General features: G+C 41.6%; 1 protein-coding gene across 1 annotated transcript in view; it reads left to right on the forward strand.

The window, feature by feature from the left end:
- The window catches only part of PDIA5 (protein disulfide isomerase family A member 5), a 101,301-nt gene that overhangs the window by 25,539 nt on the left and 55,200 nt on the right, over window positions 1–20,562 (forward strand). Inside the window, exons 4-10 of the mRNA XM_027678993.1 lie at window positions 3,406–3,489; window positions 4,262–4,307; window positions 10,356–10,448; window positions 11,709–11,769; window positions 15,386–15,453; window positions 19,817–19,908; window positions 20,013–20,084. Of these exons, the coding sequence (XP_027534794.1) occupies window positions 3,406–3,489; window positions 4,262–4,307; window positions 10,356–10,448; window positions 11,709–11,769; window positions 15,386–15,453; window positions 19,817–19,908; window positions 20,013–20,084 (516 nt within the window). The remainder of the gene's footprint in view (window positions 1–3,405; window positions 3,490–4,261; window positions 4,308–10,355; window positions 10,449–11,708; window positions 11,770–15,385; window positions 15,454–19,816; window positions 19,909–20,012; window positions 20,085–20,562) is intronic.

A 20,562-nucleotide genomic window follows, 5' to 3' on the forward strand; every position in this document is an offset into this window, starting at 1 on the left:
TGTGGGAGTGGAAAGAAGCCGTGCTATCGTGCCACTTAAGGTTTGACCTTATTACCACATAGACAGCTGCTGGTTAGGTCCTTTGTGGTATTGAAAATAGGTTGATGCTTTGGATGATTTTCCAGGGAGATAATGCTGGATGATTGTAGGACTGCCTGCAGGGGTCCCTTCAGCAGTAGCACAGCAGGGACCTGCAAAAGTTCAAATTGCTCTGGAGGGAAACAGCATGGGATGGCTGCTGGGGGTACATTACTGACCTCATCCTCAAACCAGTATTTCCTGAGCCTGGTGCCTTGTCTGGAGTGGCTTGGCCTGGGTGGTACACTGATGATTTTGGGGGTCTTTTTTGGGTTGTGGGGTTTTTTCTTTTTTTCTTTCTTTCTTTCTTTTGTTTTTTTTTACTTTTAGTCATTATAACAAACTCTTACACTGCCTCTTCAAGTGATATAATTAAATTGCGAGAACTGGAGTCCTAATTACCCTCTCCCATGTGAGAGTTGAAGAGCTCATCTTCAGAGAGAGGCTGTTGGCTGAGATTCAAAAGAGACAAATCTCAGAGCAGGCTGCATCTGTGTTGATATTTACTCTTATTAAGAATAATGGTCATTAGCAAGTGATATCAGAGCAGGTTGCTCTTTGCAGGTTATTTTTGTCTGTCTGAAAGGGAAGGCAGAAGGGAAAGCAGAATGAGTCCATCTCTGCCATTTCTGTACATCTCCTTTTCTGCTTTTTCCAAAGAATTGTTAGTATAGCATCTGAACTGGTGGATCTGGCATGTGCAAAAATCTGCACTGATGCATGAAAAAATTACTGATACGTATTTAGACATTTCCTATTCTGGGAATTTGCTCCTCATCCATCCTTTGCATCAGTGTAGATAGCTTGCATAAACAGACTAAACTCTCAATGCAGTGGTGCAGAGAATCTGCTTCCTAAATGGTAGGAGATATACTGGAGCAAACTGCTGCTTTCTTTCCTGTGATAATGGCTGTGTATTCAGGCAGCTGTGTGAATCTCTGCAAATGTAGAAATCCTGAAAGCGGGGCAGACTTAGATTCCAATGAAACAGCTATTCTTATCAGTTTTTTTTTTAATAGAAACTTGTGCAAACAGAAGATGAATTGTTAGGAGTTAGAGTGGTAGGAGTTGCTATCTGCTTGCTTACACGTGTAGCCTTTTTCCAGTATAACCATGCAGAACTTTCCTAACATGACTATCCATCCGGATCTCTAATGATATATAAGGGAAAATTACACTTTCCTGACCATATGGTTTGAAGTTGCAGTGAATAGGTGATAGAACTGGCAACAGAATTCTCTTGATACCCATGTTAATCCTCTGCTGATGACAGAACAATTGGTCTGCACATCTTGGGGGTTGACAGATCCTGTTGCCTGAAGTGGGTTTCAGCATTACACTTGTTCACATCAGCCACCTCACATTTGTCTTGGCAAAGCTGAGATAGCCATAAATACATGTGTATACTGGAAACATTTGGAAGTGTCTAGAAGAGCATTTACCAAAGTTGACTGTGGTGTGGGCTGACTTTAGTTTACTGTTTGTCAGTGAGCTGCAGCAGGGCCACAAGAGTTGGTCTATGCCTCTAAATCTGTCTGGAGTAACACGAGAGGATGATCTGAAAATGGTGTCTCCTCCAGAGATGCCCTGACCTTCAAGTCATTTAGGTTTAGCCCATGGGACCACTGGAGGACTGCAGGTGAGAGAAGGCAGGATGTTTCTGACCCTTGGGTTTGAGGTTGCTGCTAAGTTTCAGTACGAACTTCATGTGGCAAACATGTTCTTTGGCTTAACTCCAAATCCAGAGTATTTTTTCTGTAATCAAGTTTTGTTACAAGGAGACATGGTCATATTTTTCAGTTCTGAGGCTCAGATCTCCAGCCTCCTGGAGAAGCAAAAGGAGTGTTTACAGGTTACAGTGACTAGCTTTGACTATGATCTGAAAATGCAAAACTCATATGAATTCAGTAGGACTCTTCAGATAAACATGCTTCTATACAAGTGCTCCTTCCAGGTGTGGTAGTTGCTTTGTTAGTTCCTTAAAATGCTCATTTCCATCTTCAGCATAATATTCTGATTTTTCTGCATGTGTCCATAGCACACCCTTCCTCATTTCCATCTACCGTAAACGTTTGGGAAGTTTCCCATAAGGTGCACTCTCACCTGCAGCACACTGAATCTAGTGTTCCTTGTTCCTCACATTTGTAGAAAGGCAGCTGGAGAACATGAGGAGAATTAGCACCAGTTCTGGCAGCAGCACTTAATTTGGTGGGGCTCTTGCAAGCCCTGCATCTTGTTGTCTCTAATCAGTTTAAACTTGATGGGTTTTCAGTGTTTTTATTTTCTAAATTGATTTATCTGTGTAAAAGGTACAAGTTGTCCTCTGTGGGAACAAGTTTCCAAGCTGTTTAATCTTGCTGTTTGTCAATGCAAAGAATAGTCTTGTCAATGTGAATCATCCTCTTTTCTTTGTACTTGTACTGTTTTGCTCTTCTCCCCAGGTCTTCGACAAACTTCTCATTCACTTCAGCTTGAAGTCTTCTTATGGCTTCACTTCACTTTGCTTAGATCAGTAGCTAGGCCACAAAGACCCTTTACTTGCCCACCAAAACAAATGTATATGCAGTTTTCTCCCCTGACTTTCTCTCTTCTTAAACTCGGCCTAATCTGGTGCTGAAAGTGATTAGTTCTCATTCAGTTTGAAGACCACCTGCACCAGGTCTGTCTGCTGTTATATCTTCCTTCAGGAGCTGTGGCAGATGGTCTTCACCTCTACACCTGGAGCCAAGTGTGGCTCCAGGACACATCCTTCATACCTAAAATGAATGGGGTTGCTGGGCCTGGGGCTCCAGAATTTCAACTGGTTTTTGTGTTCTGCCTTTTTAAGGCTAAACACTTGTGATTTGGGCTTGGACATACCAGGAACATGGGGTTTTTTTGGTTTTGTGTTATCTTCTGCCAGATGTAAAGGCTGACCTGCTTTTTCCCTTTGAATCTTTTCACAAATAGTGCTCTTTTGCCATCACCCTAACAGTAGCATGGCCTTATTGGAAACTTGACTTCCTAAATTTTATGTTAATCCCATGGACAGAAGATCTGCTGAGGTACTTTGACATGTTGGAATGAGCTGCTTTTCTATTGGTTAGGACATGGCTTTGGAATGTGATTTTAAAACAGTTCACTGTGTCCTGACCAAGCAAACAGAGAAATTAAATCGACTAATGCAGCTTTTCACAATGCTTGTTCTACAAACTTAGCTAAACAGCTTCCAAATTACTGTTAGTTGGAATTAATTGCTGATAAGGAAGCACAACAATGAGTTCTCAGAACTGAATGCATTTGATTTTCTTTTCTGGTAACCTTTCTTCCAATATGTGTTTTTTGCAGTGATACTGAAAGCCGAAAATTATGCAAGAAGATGAAGGTAGATCCTAATACAAAGGAGAAGGGTGTGGATTTACTCCATTATAAGTGAGTTCTGGGATGGGATTTATAGTTCCGAATTGTTGATTCCCCCATTAGAACTGTTCATTCTCCTTTCAGCTCCATGTTGCTGCAGCATTAAGATGACTTATTTTTTATCCTTTGATGTGGGAAATTAGTTGCCATTTCTTCAGTTTGCAAGTCTGTGTTGTGACAGAAGTTGAGATAAATTTATTCTTTGTTGAATAGAGTCCACTAAAAGCACAAGCAGGGTCAGGGAGATGTCTAGTGGACTAAAACTGCCCAGTGCACAGGACTGATGCCTGAGATTTGATCTGTGATACTTTCCCTGTCAATTGGCTGCTGGCAGTGCCTGCTTGGCCTTGGACAAGTCGTTTCACCTCTCTGTGCTTTTCTGACTTGAGACAGTGCTTCGTAAAGTAAGTGGAGAAAGACAAGTGTAGTGAGACAGGAAGAGATTTTCCTCCTGAAAATGATAAGAATAGGAATATGGTTAGGTACACCAAGAAGCTGCATCTCCATCTCCAAAAATCATGCCTTGGTAACTATTCTTGTTAAAGTGTCAGGGAGGAAATGGTTTACTAGGAACCTGTTTGCTTTACACTCTCTTTTATGCCCTTCCTTTTCCCTTACTCTTGTTTTTTGCCACCCTTAAGTTGCTGTACTGTAAATTCTGCTTAGTTCTGTGGCTTGGGTGGGATAATTTTATTCTGGTTAGTGGGAAGTGAGGAAGAGCAGCTGTATGATTTCTAGTAACGTTCCTGTAAGTTAACACTATTCCCCACTCCTTGTTCAACAGGGACGGTGCATTTCATACTCCATATAACAGAGCAGTCACATTGAAGGTAAATTTAAATATTTCCTTATTATTCTTTTGGTTTTGCTAGATATGGGTGAGACATTTGTGGATTAAAAAAACAGGTGTTGGTATGTTTTCATGGTGAAAAGGGAGGGGGTTAATCTTCATAAACAGCTGTCAGAATGGCCTAAGGGTTTTCATGTGTAAACATGTCTGCCAACCACAGATCTGGGAAAATTGTGGATTATTTGAAAGACTGAGCCCATGTTGAACTGTAAAGTAAATAGTAAGTTAACCTGCACTCTGGTAACAAATAAGGATTTTCTTGTTTTGATTACAAGGTGCTCTTAGTGGTAGTATAACTAAAAGTATTAGCTGATACTGCATTCTGATAAGGAGTTCTCTGGGGTTCTTAGATTGTGTGTTTGTAAACTTTAAAGAGTGCTGAGTGGCCTTATCTTTGATTGGATTGTGGAACTGCAGTTCCTGTGGATGTGCTCTGAGTGCATCAGGGATAAAATGACCTTTCTTCTTCTCCAGTGAATCTTGACATAAAGCAACAGAGAGCAACGTTCTCTGGGCAAGGGAGGAGAGAAGACATGAAACATAAAATGAATGCGTAGATATTGATGATTGCAGAAACAGTGAACTAAAAGCACAGTGAACAGGCCAAAAGTGTGCAGCTTTCCTTTGCAAAGCCCTGGTGAAGCACTGAGACTGTCCTTACGTGACGCTACAGCCCTGCAATGACTTGGCTTCCAGAAATCATTGCTGTCCAGCTCTGATGCCCAGTTCCCGTTTTTCTTCCTCCTCCAGCAAACCCAGGCTCTGCACCATCATGGGTCTTGTGGAGGCTTGATGACATCACCCCAAGTTGACATAGTTCCATGTACATCCCCTTTCTGGCTTGTTCAGGGGGTTGCCCTGGGATGGAGGAAAGCCTCTGTGAGATGCTGCATGAACCTGAGTCTGCCAGAGAGGCTGTTCCTAAGTGTGTTTGCTCTGGACCTTGGTTTTACAGCCAGAGTTGTAGGGTAGCTAATGGGGGACTGTCTTGGAAGTGTGCTCTGGCTTGAATTAATTCTGCCTTCACTTGGAGCTGTCAGGCAGGATTTGCCTGAGGTGGGGAGAATGGGACTGTATATCTTACCATCTCCTGCAGTAGAATTCTTGCCTGGAACTAGGAAGGGCAATGTTAGATACCCAGCCTAGTCAGCAACTGCCTGAAGCTGCTTCTGTACTTAGTGAGGAAATGCAGCTGGTGATTTTTTTTTTCCTTGGTGAGTGGTGGGCAGAGAGAGACTTGCTAGTTGCCTAAATTTGGGTGGTTTGAACAATACATGACATGTCTTTCCTGCCCTCCATAAAGTGCTGCAACCAGGGCTTAGTGCTGTGACTCTTCCTTACAGATCAGATCAAGTGGAAAGCACCTGCAGCACTCCAGGGAGTGATGGGCTGAGAGGCAATCATAGCACAACAGGAATCTGATTGTTTATTTCTTCAGTTGCTGTTTTGTGATGAGCATTTCCCCTCTCCCTTTTGCCCAGCCTGCTGGGGAGAAGGAAGCAGCATCCTATGGACAGGGAATGGGCGATTCTGTTGGGCGTTGAAGAGGGATTTTGAAGCTCCCTCACTCTAGAGACTGTAGTCTTTCTTAATTTAATTGCCCCTGAGAAACCAACCACTAATGATTTACAGGTTTGGCAGTGGGTCAGAGCTGGGCAGTGGTCATATAACTCAGCTGAGTGTTTACTTGTTCCACTGCTGGCAGCTGCCTGAATATTTTCTGTATTTCTCCCTCTATTCCACTTCTTCTCCATGTTTTCTTCTGTTGAGCCAGTGACCTTTGTTTCTCTCTCTCAGTTGTGTTTGTCAGGAATCTCCCAGTACATACAAACAGCGAGAAGCAGAGCAACACAGTTACTTAGGGTATTATGCTCATTTTACAGACAGGTGGACAGACTGAAGAACAGGGAGATTAAAGGATTTGTTTCACATCATTCAGCAAACGTGTGGCAGTAAAACTTAGATCTTCTTTCCAGGCATCCAGTAGACATATTACTATATGTATGACATTTTGGAGAATGATGGACACAGCCCTGAAGAACTGTAAAAGGATTCTTCTGAAGTAATCAGCAATTTCATACATGTGGCTGATCCAGCTGATAGTGTACTCAGATTTTTAAGAAAAGCTTTTCATTTCTTAAAGTAACTAAATTCTTATGTAATTAGCAGAGATGCCCTTGTGGGTTTACTGTTAGAAAAATGAGGAATAAAGAATAGCTCAGTGTTCACAGTGGGGGGAAGCTACTTAGCAGTCAGAACCTCCTGCTTCTAAGACATGTGTTAGGATCTGAGCTATTTTGGATATCTAGTAAAGGGAGATGGAATGCAAGAGAACAAAGTTCAGTGATTCAGAATTATTAGGAATAGTTTTAAAAAATATTTCGAGTTCTTTGCAGAAGGGCTTAGGTTCTCACCGTACTAAGTGGCTTGTCAGTGTGAAAGTTGGAACTTGTGGGGCAATGAACAAGATGGGGAAAGAAACTCCAGCTGTGCTGGAGTAATGTAGATTGTTGTAATGGGCTTTGAATTGCCAGCTGGACAGTGATTGGCTTGAAAATATAGGCCCTGTGCTTAACAGTATTTTATGTGAAATGATTAGAAACAAAAAAGGAAATGGTATTTCACCTTGAGTCTTGAGTCCGTTTGGTTCCTTCATCTTATATCTTGTGTGAGATTCTGGTTGCCACATGAAGCAAAAGGTGTAGAAGTACTGCAGAAGGGCAGAGAGGCTGATGAGAGGCACAAATGGCTTGAATATTTCTGTGAAGATCCTTGTGCTTGGAAAAAAAGGAGGAGATTCTGATTGATGTTTGTGTAACTGAGTAGCTTAAAAAAGAGAGCGATTACCTCTTTTTTCTCTAAACTTGTGTGCAAACAACGGCATTTGGGGAAAGTCTTGGAACTTGTAGCTGCATATTGCAAAAGCCAAGAATTAGGAGTTTAAACACAGTTTTATGTAGTCATAAGAGATAGATCCATTGATAGTTAGCAAGCACAGAGGTCCATATACAATAGCTGGTGCAGAGTCCATAAATTTAATCACTTTTGGCCAGAAATTGAGAACATATACCAGTGTATGCTATATACGAATGGTACTAGTATGTCTTTTCCCCAAGTATCTGCAGGCATCTGCTGTTGGAAACCTAAGTTTAGATCAGTCTTTGATGTAACCTGGAGCGTCTGTTCATATATTGCTTTAGCCACACCATGTCCTAATCCTCGATGGTGCCATAAGGCCAGAATCCAGGCTATGTTTATTACATGATGAAACCTTTTCTGGAGTACAAACTACAGGGAGAATTTTACCCTCCTCCTAAAATGGAGAAAACTCATTAAAGTATGAATCTGCTCAGGACTAGCAAAGGGAATAGACTAACCCAATAAATTGGTCCTGCTCTAAACTCTGAATCTGTTTCAAGTTTGCTGTTGTAAGGAGAGTGTGTCTGAAATTGAGGCAAGTCTTTTTATTAGCATCCCTACTGCATCCCTACTTCAAAGGAGTGAAGAGTACAGGGATGTGTTTCTGTATACTTTTCTTTCAGGTTAAAACTTAGGTCTGTGTTTATGATCACCAGTTCTCCTGTTAAAACTTGCTTGCTTGTAGCAGCCATGTGCTGTATTCTGCTGAATTGATGTTTAAGATTCAAAGCTGTCACAGTGGTTTGGGCAGCAGGTTACAGCCCATTGTGGCTCTGTGGGGTCAAAACAAGTCCTGACCGTATCACCGCAGGACAGGAAGGTGGCTGGTTCTCCAGCACTAGGGTTGCTCTGGTTGCTCTGCCCTGGACCTTGCTGTGGTCTCTAACCCAGCAGCCTGGGGAGCAGTACTTTTCTGTGATTAGAAAGTGCTGTGGTTTGTTTGGGTGTTTTTCTTCCCTATTTAAAGCAATATGGGAAGTTCTCTTCGCCACATGGAGAAATGAGGGCAAGGCAATGCACTGCCTGCTCCTGCCAGAAGACATTACACATCTAATTTTTTCTGTCTTGGCTGAGAGGGAGAGGCTGGATGAATTAAATCTCTTTAATCCCCCATCCTCTAACCGCATCTGTTTCTACATGACTGAGCTTGGCATACAGGAATTCTTGAAACTAGCAGAGTCAATTACGCTCATTAACTTTAAAATGTTGACCCCTCTCTCCTCCCTTCCACTGCATAGTTGAGGTCTGTACAGATGGAGAGTGAGCAGAACTTGATGCAGCTGTCCTAAAGGTCACTGCTGTTTTGTCCTCTTCTTTCCTTTCCCCACATATTATTAGTCTTCCTAGGACGTCATTTGGGATGTTAATGCCTATAGGTTTAGAGCTTTTTACACTGTTAACTCCATTGTAAATTACTTGATTTTATATTTTCCCCCCCAGCTAGCTCTTCTCTCTGCTAATGCCATTTTAAAACAAATTTCTTCTTGAAGTGTTTGTGGCCCTAACACTCGCCCATTAGGTCTTCTGTCTGTGTACATTAAGTGCTTTGCATGCTGTCTGGTGACCGATGTATGCTGCCTCTTGTGATAAGACAAATCTCTTCAATATTAGCTGTGCAAGTAGACAGAAACAAAAATGCAATAAATGGATCCTGCCGTAAGCTCCGAATCCTCACGAGCCTTGCAGTACCAACTGAGATGCAGGAAAATGAGCTGAACTCCCCTCCCTGTTGATAGGCTGCTGGGATGTTGTACCAGAACAGCCCCACCAAAGGCAGAGAGGCAGCAAAAGTGTCTCTGAGACTGTTCCAGCAGTGGCATGTGTTACCAGGAGTGCTGTTCACCTGCTCTTAGGAAGGCGGAATACCACACCTAGGCTTTTAGGTAGATATTTTTGGTGTGTGTTAGTATGTACTCAGCTCTGCTCTTCAGTCATGGGCTGTTTTGGCAAATTATCACATGGGCTGAAAAAGCTTTAATGAAGCTTTTCTTTGCTCCAGCTCTGTGTGAGCTTCCTTAGTGCTGTGGCAGCATCATCCACTCACTCTTATATTGAAGGAAGCTCCTCAGAGACCTCACTGCGTTACTGGTGTGGCAGACATCCTGTCTGGGAGTGGATACACACTTAGAATCAATGCCATAGAGGAAGAAATGGGGTCAATATGAGTGGTGAATGAACATGGAAACCCAGGTATTGTTTCCTGGAGCAGAGACATCAGAAGATAACATGTACAGCTGGAAATGGGGGGCAGTGTGACTGCCAGAATCCATGGAGAGCATCTTATTGACTTAGCACTGGAGTTTCCTTCAGGCTCAGGCTGAAATCAGAGCCATCGGAGAGTATTTCTTTATGATAAAGAGAGTATCTGTGGTCTGGGATTGTTGGTTGCATGTCAGTGAGGTAAAGCAATTACAAAGTACATGTGCAAATGTACTCAGCTTGTTGGATGTGGGAGCTGCAAAATCATAGGGTCTAGTACTTCCTAATTCTCCTGTCACATTTGTTTCTTACTCTCCTACTTAAAAAAATCCATTGAGTACAGTTTCTAGGTAGATGGGTCACAGAGGGAACTATTGGTGGATTATTCTTCCTTTGACCAAATAAGCAGTTTGATCTGTAAGTGTGGAGTTCATTACTTTTGCTTACAGCAAGTATCAGTGTGCCCTCCAGCTACTCCTGTTGGATTCAAAGGTTACTTGGATATGGTGAAGGGCATGGGAACCTGACCTCTGCATAAAGAGAAATCTTTCCTGCTAACCCAGGGAGTAGCTGTGGAAGATCCAGTACCATTGAAAGAGCTCTCTGAAGAATGCTTGAAGCTACTCTTGTGTTTTGGTCCGCTGCCACGCTCTTTTTCCCCGTTTTTATAGTGGAAGTGGAATCTGCTAAGTTGGAATATCAGTTATGAGGAAGGTACACACCCCCGTATCATTTGGTTCTGCAACCAATTGGAGATTTGTGCTAATCTGCGTTAGAGCAGATGAGAATATGAGCAGAAAAGCAAAGGCACTGATTGGATGGGGTTTGCATGACAGCGCGGATTTGAGATTGGATGTCTCATGGTTTCCATTAGTTTTTCTTTAAAAGCTTTTTTCCCTATTTATTACAGTCTATGGTGGCCTTTCTCAAGGATCCAGAAGGTGCTCCACTATGGGAGGAAGATCCTGAAGCCAAAGATATTGTGCATGTTGACAGTGAAAAGGTACATTAGCTGGATACTCTGTTGTTTTATAAATATATGGGATGAAGGGAGTGTGTGTGTTTGTATTAACTCATAGAGAAACACTATTATTTCCTTTCTTTGGAAGGGAGGTTTAAAGCACTCAAAGTGTTTTAAGTGATTTGACAAAGTTTGTGGGTTGTGGTATCTGTAAAGTCCTCTGTTTCCCTCCTTCCTCTCCCCTGCATGTGGTCATGATATCAGTCTGCCAGCCACACAGCAAGTACCAGAGCTTGTGAATGGTGTGGTGGAGGAGCCCTGTTTGTCTCAGGGAAGTGTAGCAGTTTGCAAGATGCAGTCACTGCAGAGTGCAAGCAGGAGGTAAAACGCTGCTCTTAAAACTGCAGGTTGTCGTTAAACCTTGGGTTCCCTCCTGTGCCTGAGGTCAGGAAGCATGGAGCAGGAAGAAAAATAAGATCCAGATCTTGAGGGATTTAACTTTATACAGTAACTGTCCTCTCTTAGTGCTAAGTGGGAAAGCAGCGAATATGATGAAACTACCTTAAAAAGCCAGTGCCACCACAGAGTTACCCATTATATTCTTTCTAATATAATCAGCTTGGTCTTTTGTATTACTTTTCTAGTCTATGGATTTTTTAAACTTTAATTGATTGGACTCTAGCTGGTATTTTGTAAAGGGCTTTTTCAATTTTCTAGCTTTCATTTTTAATATTAGAAATGGTTATTTTGACATTCAGTTTTTGTAGGAAGATTAATTTTTAATGTTCACCCTCTGTACTTTATTACAAGGCTTCCAAGGGTTGCATTCAATTTGAAAACTTCATCTAGTTTCTCTATCATGCTGGTACTGAAAAATCTTTTTGTCATGGCGTCTCATAGCTTTGGCAAGGTTTCATAGTGTGAAAACTGAACTTGTTTTGTTATTATTGAGTCTGACTTTTTGGATTACAGTATGGATTTTTGGATGTGTCAGCAAAGAAAGAGTTTCCAGTCAGAGATTCTGCAGTGAGAATGAACTAAAACATACAACTTCCACTGGTCTAGGATATTCAGCAGATATTTGAATCTATAATAAATTTTGTAATCTTCTTTCAAGTAAAAATTGAGCAAGGGGAAAAAAAATTGAGTCTTGTCTGTTAGGAAAGATGATCCCTTTTCCCTCAGATAAATAAGCCTGTGTTCTATGAATACATATATTAATTTTTTGAAGTTGTAATACAAATAATAAGAGGTGTCATTTGGTGTAGGTCTGGTTTTTATTTTCTTTGGTTCGTTCACTAGGAATTGAGAAGGCTTCTGAAGAAGGAAGATAAACCCCTTCTGATGATGTTCTATGCCCCATGTAAGTAATGCAGCATGTCCTGTCACCTCTCTCTCCCTTCTCCACTGAGAGATGTCTAGAAGTCTGTCTAGAAGCTTCACCTGTGCTTCACTAATATCATCTTGTGCTATCTTTATCATTCAGCTTCTTGTGTTGTTCTGCCTGTTTGTCCTCAGCTTTTTCCCTGGTTGTCCATTGCCTGTATCCTAGTCTTGTCTCTTTCTCCTGTGATGATGACTCTTGCTCAACATTCTTTTAAGCAGTTGCTTTCTGTAATTTTGTTACCCATTGTCCTTTCTAGATTTGTGTTGTACGAAACAGAAACACTGTATGCTGCAGGCAGAGGGAACAGTGCAGTGGTTGGGAGCAGGACTGTCTTTCCTACTCTCCATCCAGGAGGCACCCTGTGTGTTCCTACCTACCTTGGCAGCAATAACTGAAATACAAGTGGGGTTTCAGGAAGAAAAGAGAAGAGCACATTGGAGTCACTCATTTCTTTTGTGACCTTGACCTTTTATTGCTGCTATCTTGTCATTGCATTGGCTGCTTGTTCCTTAATTTCGTTCATTTACAACTGCCTTTTTGTGTTCCCCGGTGACTGCTCTGTGACAGGCTTTCCAGCTCCTCAAGGACAGACGGTGTTGCACTGGAGTTGTTACTCAGCTGAAAAGTAGGGGAGCCATGAGAAGGGAGTAAATGTGTGACCTAAGCTAGAAAAGCCTCACAGCACTGCCCTGATAGGGAAGTTGTTGTTAGGTACTATAAGCAATTCACTATCTGATTCTGTTTAAAACTGTGTCCCATGGCAGCATTATCTGGTGTTTCTCAGTGTGTTTTCTCTTTAATTACTGCCTGAAATGCCAGTCTACCTTTTTCGTCTCATCTGAGTACTGCCAAGATGGCCAGGATTGCCCCAGACTTACTTTGATTCATCACTAAGAGAATGGTTTTTCTTTTAATTAAATCACTTGTAGCTCTGTGCCCTCAGACTCTGCAGTGGCAGGATCCTGTGTGTCCTGGTTTAGTGTGTGGTTGTTCCCAGTCGCTGCTGCTGCCTTGGCATCAGCAGGAGACGACACGCCTGCTCTGCTGTAAATCGCCCCTCTGGGGAGAGTTCAGCTGCAGATGCTTTCACAGTTTACCTGTATCAGAAATAATTGTTTTCCACAACTGAGTCTCTTCCTGAGATGTGCCTTATCTAACCCTTCGTTCTCTTTGAACCGTTCCCCGAGAAACCCTCCTCCTTCCGGTTTCTCTTCTTTTGAAGTGGCAAAACACCTGCTAGTTTTCAGTGCTGTAATACTTCTACTGCTTTCTAAACTGCTCTGAAGGAAGTCTACTTGTAAGGTTTTTTTCCTCCCCTCTGATTTCTCAGTCTGTAACTCCCTCATCTTTTATTTAACACACAAGACCTTCTGACTTGGTTTTTGTTCAATTTTTTTTTTCTTACTCCTTTTGCTGGAGACAGAATACATCCAGCAGTTGCATTAAAATGAGGGCTTCAGGTAGTTGAAGTTATTGCTTACATACAGGTGTTATCTTTCATAACTGGGAGCAGCAAATCAAGACTGGTCACTAAAAGAAATTCTGCTTTTCTTTACTTGTAAGGGGTGGCTCAGGGAGATCTTTGGCATGAGACGACATCAGAGGCTTTGTCTGGGAAGCTATGGAGAAGACAGCTGCCTTATTTCTCTGCTTTGTGGGAAGCAGGGGCTTTAGATTAATTGTGGCAGATTCATAGGAAATGGGCCCTTTCATTACGTACCGGTGCAGAGGGAGATGAAAGTGACTGCAGACTTAAATGTAGTTTCTTTAATGTTTCAGGAATGCCTGGTCTGGGCAAAACGACTCAGAGCAAAGGCATGGTTTCCTCAGAAGATATTACCTGCCATTGGAGACCATTCACTGTACTTTCAGACCTATATTACAGTCGGACAGCACTAAAGATGAAAAATTAGGTACACTTATAGGCATTCAGATTTATTTGTAGTTAACTCTATCAAAGAAGAGTCCTGCAGGAAACTATCTGGATTTGATGACAACAAGGAGCTGTTTATAACATCATTAAAACAAGGATTTTAAAAATTAAGGTGTTAACTAGTGGAAAAACTAATGTGTGTTTAATTAAGCTCTTCCTTTTGAGACAAAACACAAGAAGAAAGAAGAAAATTAGTTTCTTGAGGTTACCCTTTTTATACCTGTTGAGTGGTATATGTAGCTTGGCAGTATCCTGAACAATATAAGCCAGAAATAGGTGGACAGGAGAGGGTGTACTGAAGTGGATTTGGGAGCAGCAAGTTTGAAGCAGCAGCAGAGCTGGGAACAGAAGGATGATAGGAGTGATGGCTGGATAGAGGAGACTGGTATGTGCGTGTGCTCCAGAAGGCATTCCAGGGAGCAGAAAGAGGGTGAAGAGGGGAAGGTAGGGAAATCTGCTTTGTGAGTTTAGAGTCTGAGGCTGCTGAGGAGAGAAGTAGGGGATCCAGAAGATGATGTTAACAACTCACATATTTTGATGTCTCTCCAGTGGTTTGGATGAAGCTGCAAGACCTCAGTGGGCCTTAAATGAGTGGTCTGTGCACACCAACAAATTGTCATTTTGACCAGCACTAATTTAACAACCTCACTGTCAGTTTGAGCAGAGAGACCAAAGGTGGAAAGACCACAGAAACAAGAACTCTCTTTCCTCTGGTTAAAGGATGGTCTTTCAGGCATGCTGATGTGATTCTAAACTGGTGGTTGCTAAATCTGTTCCTCCTTTCTGGAAGGTATTTTCAAAACTCTTGGAATCTTCACCAGAACAAAGCTGTTGACTGCTGTCCTATGGTGGACTCAAGAGTTTCCACAATAAGCATCTGGAGGGCTTGGCTCCAGCTTCCTTTATTTCATGCTGTCTGCACTCCTGCCCCTTCCCATCTGCATGCAAGGATTTTACTTGGCAGGAGTGAAAACTGCTGCTTACAAGGTGATTTACTGCTAATCTGCTTAGCACTGCACAGCGTCATCAAGCAGCTCTCAGCACTCTCCAGCTATACAGTGGTGGTCTTCCTCACACCCAGTTTGTCTTTTCCACAGCGCATTATTGTATCTTACAAGGGCTGTTGCTTTTGAGTTATGTCTTCTCAATTAACAGAGCACTGTTTAACATTTGATGCCTGTGTAATGTGTTTAGGAAATGCATCTCAAATTAATTTCAAAGCCTTGTTAAGCTGGGATGAATCTCGGTACCTCCCCCTGTCCCTTAAAAGACCAGAAATGCATGAAGCTTTTTGTTTGAGTTCACAATTATGACATCATCTGTTGACTTTTGATATGTGTGTTTCATCTTATGTTCTCTTCTGGGCTCAGCTCAGAGCCTGATGAATGTAAGATCTTGTTACTCTTTTCAAACTGGGATGAGAAATGAATATGAAAATGAAAAGCATGAAAAATGTGCAAAAATAAAGGCTTGTAAGAAGAAGTAACATCCTTAGAAACTAATAATCTAATAATGTTTTAGTGAAGCAGATAAAGAATTTTGATTTAAATTTTTTAAATATAAAATACTATTTCATATGCTTTGGAACATAGATACTGTATAACAGGCTGAATAGAGTTGCTGGCATGTTACTTACTTATGCAATTTCTTTTTTATCAGGGTGTGGTGTTTGTAAAAGAATGATGCCATCTTATCAGCAGGCAGCCACAGAACTGAAGGGTAAATATGTAAGTGAGAAGATTTATATGAAATTTCAAAAATCCTTGTAACATTTTTTTTTTTGGTATTTAAACACGCAGTATTTATCAAATTCAAGAACTTTTAAGCAAGTGAAAACAAAACAGAAATGAATTACTCTGTTCCAGATCCCTTAAGGATTCTCTCTCTTGGTTTTTATTCTTTTAAAACTTTGGAGAATGAGGTGTTAACTCAGTTGCGCTTTAGATCCAGCGCCGCTTTTGCCATGGAGAAACAGGGTCTGACACTATATTGATTTATGTTTAGCCTCTAATTTGTGAGTTTCTAGGCCTTTTGGGCTCATTTTGTTAAAGAAATGTTTGCCATAATGGGTTTCATATGATGTTTCATAGCAAGGTCAGGGATGGATGCCCTTATGGCAATTATTAATCCATTTTTTTAGTGGAGAATCACAGTGTTATGAGAAGGGGATTCTCTGCACAAGTTACTGGTCACCCTCCTTTCCGCTAAGCATTAATAGAGTCTTACAGTTTAACTATAGCTCTGTCAAAGTTAGCACTGATACCAGATTGATATGAAAGTCAGTATTGACTGTAATAAAGTCCATCAACAGCAGTCACAATAATTTAGTTGCCCCTTTGTAGTAGTGAGACGTATTGATCTCTCTAAGCAACTCAAAGGCACTTCTCTAGTTGAGGTTTTTTGTGCTTAACGTATAATTTGTATGATGCCAATAATACATGAAGGACAAAGAAACAGGATCGTTGTTTCATGGCTTTAGCAGGATTTGGTCTGATTCTACCTGTTGGATCGTTCACTGTTGAGTGTACAGGTTTCCTTGGGAGAAAAAGATGAAGCACTGCAGTTCATCACTAGAGCAGCTCTGGCCATTCCTGCTCATGATGGCCTAGTGCTGTCAGACTTCCCGACATTCTCCAAACTAGTTGTTTTTCCAAAGTGTTTTCTCAAAATCCTTGTTTGCTTAGGACTGAAATGAGTGGGAGTTATTCAGGTTTATTTAGGACACAGTACAACCCTTGAAGATATTTTCAAGAGTGTTTTTGTCTATCCAGGCAGCCCTCTAATGCCATCTCCTCTAGTGGAATGTGTGCTGCAGTCCTTGGGGAGGCACTTCTGCCTTGCATGGAGGTACATCGTGAGGTGTGGAGTGAACAGGTATTAGCAGTGTAAAGATCACCTACAGGGATAGTGCCAGTGCTAGGCATGGTGCAGAGTGCTGTGTTATCCTACAGTTGTCCCTTCCTTGTCCGTGTGCAGCTCATTTTATTAAATTCAGACCAGAGAATTAAAACTCTAGATCTATTCTAGTTTGAGTATTTCCTTCCTCGCTTGGAAATTGTTTCTGTAGATCCAGGGTAATGCTGCATGGTGGAGGACAGGGCTGGGACACAATTTAGGATTAGTTCAGAGAAAAGTCCAGTTACAGCACTGCCACCTGCGTCTTTCACAAAAATCAGTCTGTGTATCAAAATTTGACCTAATTAGCTTCCTGAGTGGGACGTGTACACAGCTTGCCATTTCTAAAGTTAACTGTGCTGTACCCCTGATAAATTATTTATGGAGTACCTTAGAGTGATGTTGACTTCCAGATCAGACTTTGCTAGAAAGTTTATGATTGGTTTGGATGAGCTGAAGGTTTGGCCTTTTAATCTGACCTGTCGTTAGCTGTCAGGATGTGCCAGGCTCAAAAGCGATTATGGCTGTTATATAGCAGGAAAATTAAGCACAGTATTGCCTATCTAAGAGGTTGTAAAAATGGAAAGGTGAACTGTACCTCTCGCTGTTTTCCCTTGGGACTAGTTGTTTCTTGTCTCAGGACTGTTACTGAGAGGAGGGCACAGAGGTATTTTCAGTTTATATTCTGGTTAGATCTTGCAATTCCGTTGCACCCAGTGCAGAAGGAAAAAGGATGCCAAATCAGAAGAAGTGGGCTTATTTTGTCATTGATGTGAGTTGTTCCTGTGGTGAGAGGGTTGGGTGGGCTCTGGTGAGTGACTGTGACCGATGCACTGTGGCCCCAGAGCAGGGAGGAACTGGTGGTCAGCAGAGCACTTCAGCATCTTCTTAATGCCCATGGACTTCATGAGTGTGCCAGTTCTGCTCAGTAGACCAGCTTGAGAATATGCTTAAGAGCTTTCCTCCTTTGGTGCTTGTCTTTTTTTTTTTTTTTTTTTTTGAGCAATCCCATGAAGAAAACTGTGAAGCAAAGTAGGGAGTCACAGTCAAGCAGGAATGGTCAGAAGCTGTGAAGACGTGGGGAGGGAGCTGGGAAAGGTTCAGAGCTGGTTTGGGTTATAGGTAGCTTGGTGGAGAGCAGGTAAGTGTTGAAATATGTCAAATGTCACTGCAGAGGTGAAAGGAATAATCTGATCTTCATTTCTGCAGTGGCTATTACAAGTGGTAATGGACTCAAATTGAAGCTGGGGTCATTCAGTCATTTGCTAAAAGCAGATTAGCTGAACATCTGGCAGGAGGACCCTGGCTTTGGGTAGTAGGTGTGTTTTGACAGCCTGATATTGCATAATGCTGTGATTATAGGCCAGCTAAAGCTGTTACTTTTGTCATTAAAAACGAATCCCATTGCAATAGTTTTTTTGCTAATTATGCTTCATAAAGTGTATGAACACCAGAATGAATCCAAGTTATTGACTTATATCAATCACCATTGGATGGACGCAGTGAAATTGTAGCAGAATATATGAAATGGCTGGGAATGCCTATTTAAGACCTTGGAAATCCTCTGAAAGTTCACAGCAAATGTGAAATCTGGTAGACTGGTGTTTATTAGGGAATTGGTTAAGAAACCTGGTTCTTGCTTTATGAAACAACCACTGTATCTTGATCCTATTGCATTTACCTGGCCTTAGGTGGTGACATAGAGGACGAGGAAAAGAGAGAATTGGGTCTAGATAATCTCATATGAATTAAATCAGTCTGGTTCTTGGAACTACAAGGAAAATTAAAAGTGAGAGACTTGGCCAGCAAGTATAAACCCTATTACTGTGCTCTTCTCTGTTAACTTTATCCTTTCTCAGGATAGGGAAGAGAAAACAAAGTATCTTTTTGTGACTTTCCAGCACATTCTTAGAAAAGGCTGACCTTCAAATGAGGATTTTCTGCTTTAAGATTTATTTCATGCTGGCTCTGAGCACATTTGGTTGGTCTGTGCAGTTTGCTGCAGTCAGGAACGTGGTATTAAATTCTGATGTGGCATTTCAGCTGGAAGGAGAAAATCCTGTTTTTGGAGAGGGAAGGAGGAGGGGTTTGGATTAAGACCCTGCTGCTAAAATGATTTAAGCCATCAATGCCATTAAACTAAGTTAATCAGGAAGTGGTATCTCAGCAACTCTCTGGTTGCAGGTTTGACAGCAGAACAACTTCTGTGTGAATTGCACACCCACAAAAGCTCGAAATCAGTCCCATCTTCCAATTTTCAAGTCAAAAATATTTAGAATACATTTGGAAAGGGCACAGAGTAAGTCACAGGACACGGTATAAGTCACAGGAGCCCTGAACCTGAAGCTCAGGATGAAGGGCTGTTGAGGTGGAGGATGGGTTGGGGTAGAGGTAAGGAAAGGGTAGGAGAGGGGTTTTGTTTCACATGCTAATCTGAAAAGCTACTATGCTTCTGTGCCCCTCTTTTGATATCTGTAGGACAAGGTTAATTCTTAACTCTCATTATACCCTACCAGTCACGTAAGTTAACATATTTAAAGCATATAAATGCCATGTGATATTTCCTGAGCTCATGGAAATAGGGCATGTTTTATTTTCACATCAAAGTAATGCTGATTTCCCCTTGCCATTCAGTAAGTGCATTTTTGAGCTGGGATAATGCCAGTGCTTGGTTGGTTAGAGCTTCTGGACATAAGCTGAGATTGTAAATTCATTGCTGGAGTGGAGACTAGAGAGCTGAGGGTGGAACTTCTTGTGTCCTAGCTAATGTTTGGATGTGAACTAAGAAGTTTTTTTTCCTACTTGCAGAGGAAGAAAAAAAAAAAGTGGTTACACTTGTAGCTTAAAAGCCAAATGCACAAAGAAGAGTACAAATAGTGCAATTGAGAGAATCCCTTTAGGTGTTTCTCTTAGTGGGTGAATAAAAAGAAACAGAGGTGCTTCCAGAGCAAGGAGGAGGTGACATGGTGACTGGTGTGTGTTTCCTCTGGATTAGACTCAAGTATTGTTCTGTTCCCCCTGCACAAAATCAGAAAAGCTGCAGTGCCTTTTACAGAGATCCTCTTGCTTGACAGCTATATGAATGAAATCAGAATCTGCCCAGATCTTATTTGTTTTTACTTAAACCTTCAAACAAATGCTGTGATGTTCCTGCTGTATTGTAAGAATCAGTAAGATTATGCTCTGTTTTTCCAGGTTCTTGCGGGAATGAATGTTTACTCTGCTGAATTTGAAAGGATAAAGGAAGAATTCAATGTCCGGGGATATCCTACAATCTGCTATTTTGAGTCAGTTATGTTTTGCTACTACTTAAGAGATCATACACTCTCCTATAATTGCATGTTTTTATCTTCCAGGGCAAGGACTGAACCTTGTTTTGTTGCTTTAACAGGAAAGGAAAGTTCCTGTTCAACTTTGAGAACTTTGGTGCTACCGCAGCAGATATAGCAGAGTGGCTGAAAAAGTAAGGCACGGAACTTCATGCACTCCACCTTTTATGTACTCTTCATTATTTACAGAATGTAATGGTTTAGGAACAGACATCTCTCCCTCGTTCCCTCCGCTCAGAAGAGCAAACAAAACTACCCCGCTGAGATCAGCTAAACTCATACAGAGAGATTGCCTAATGTTTGGTTTTTAGCATGCATGCCTTGCATTTCACAATTGCATTTTGTCTATAACAGGAGACTGACAGTGGACCAAAATAAATGCAGATACACAGATCTCAGCTTCGTTAAGAATGCCAGTGATCTTGGGTGCCTGAACTTAATACCTTGCAATACGTTTGACTTCTGTTGTTTTATTAAAATTGTATATACCAAGTGCGCAGCTCTTGTTGGTTCTTCAGCCTTTAGCTGAAGCCTTTAAAGTGTCTTGCAGAGACAAACTGAAGATCAGGACACCTCAGACAGGTAGTCATTTTTACATCTTTGTTTCCTGTC

Source organism: Neopelma chrysocephalum, unplaced genomic scaffold (assembly GCF_003984885.1).
Source record: "Neopelma chrysocephalum unplaced genomic scaffold, ASM398488v2 Primary Assembly neopelma1_44, whole genome shotgun sequence".
NCBI lineage: Eukaryota > Metazoa > Chordata > Aves > Passeriformes > Pipridae > Neopelma > Neopelma chrysocephalum.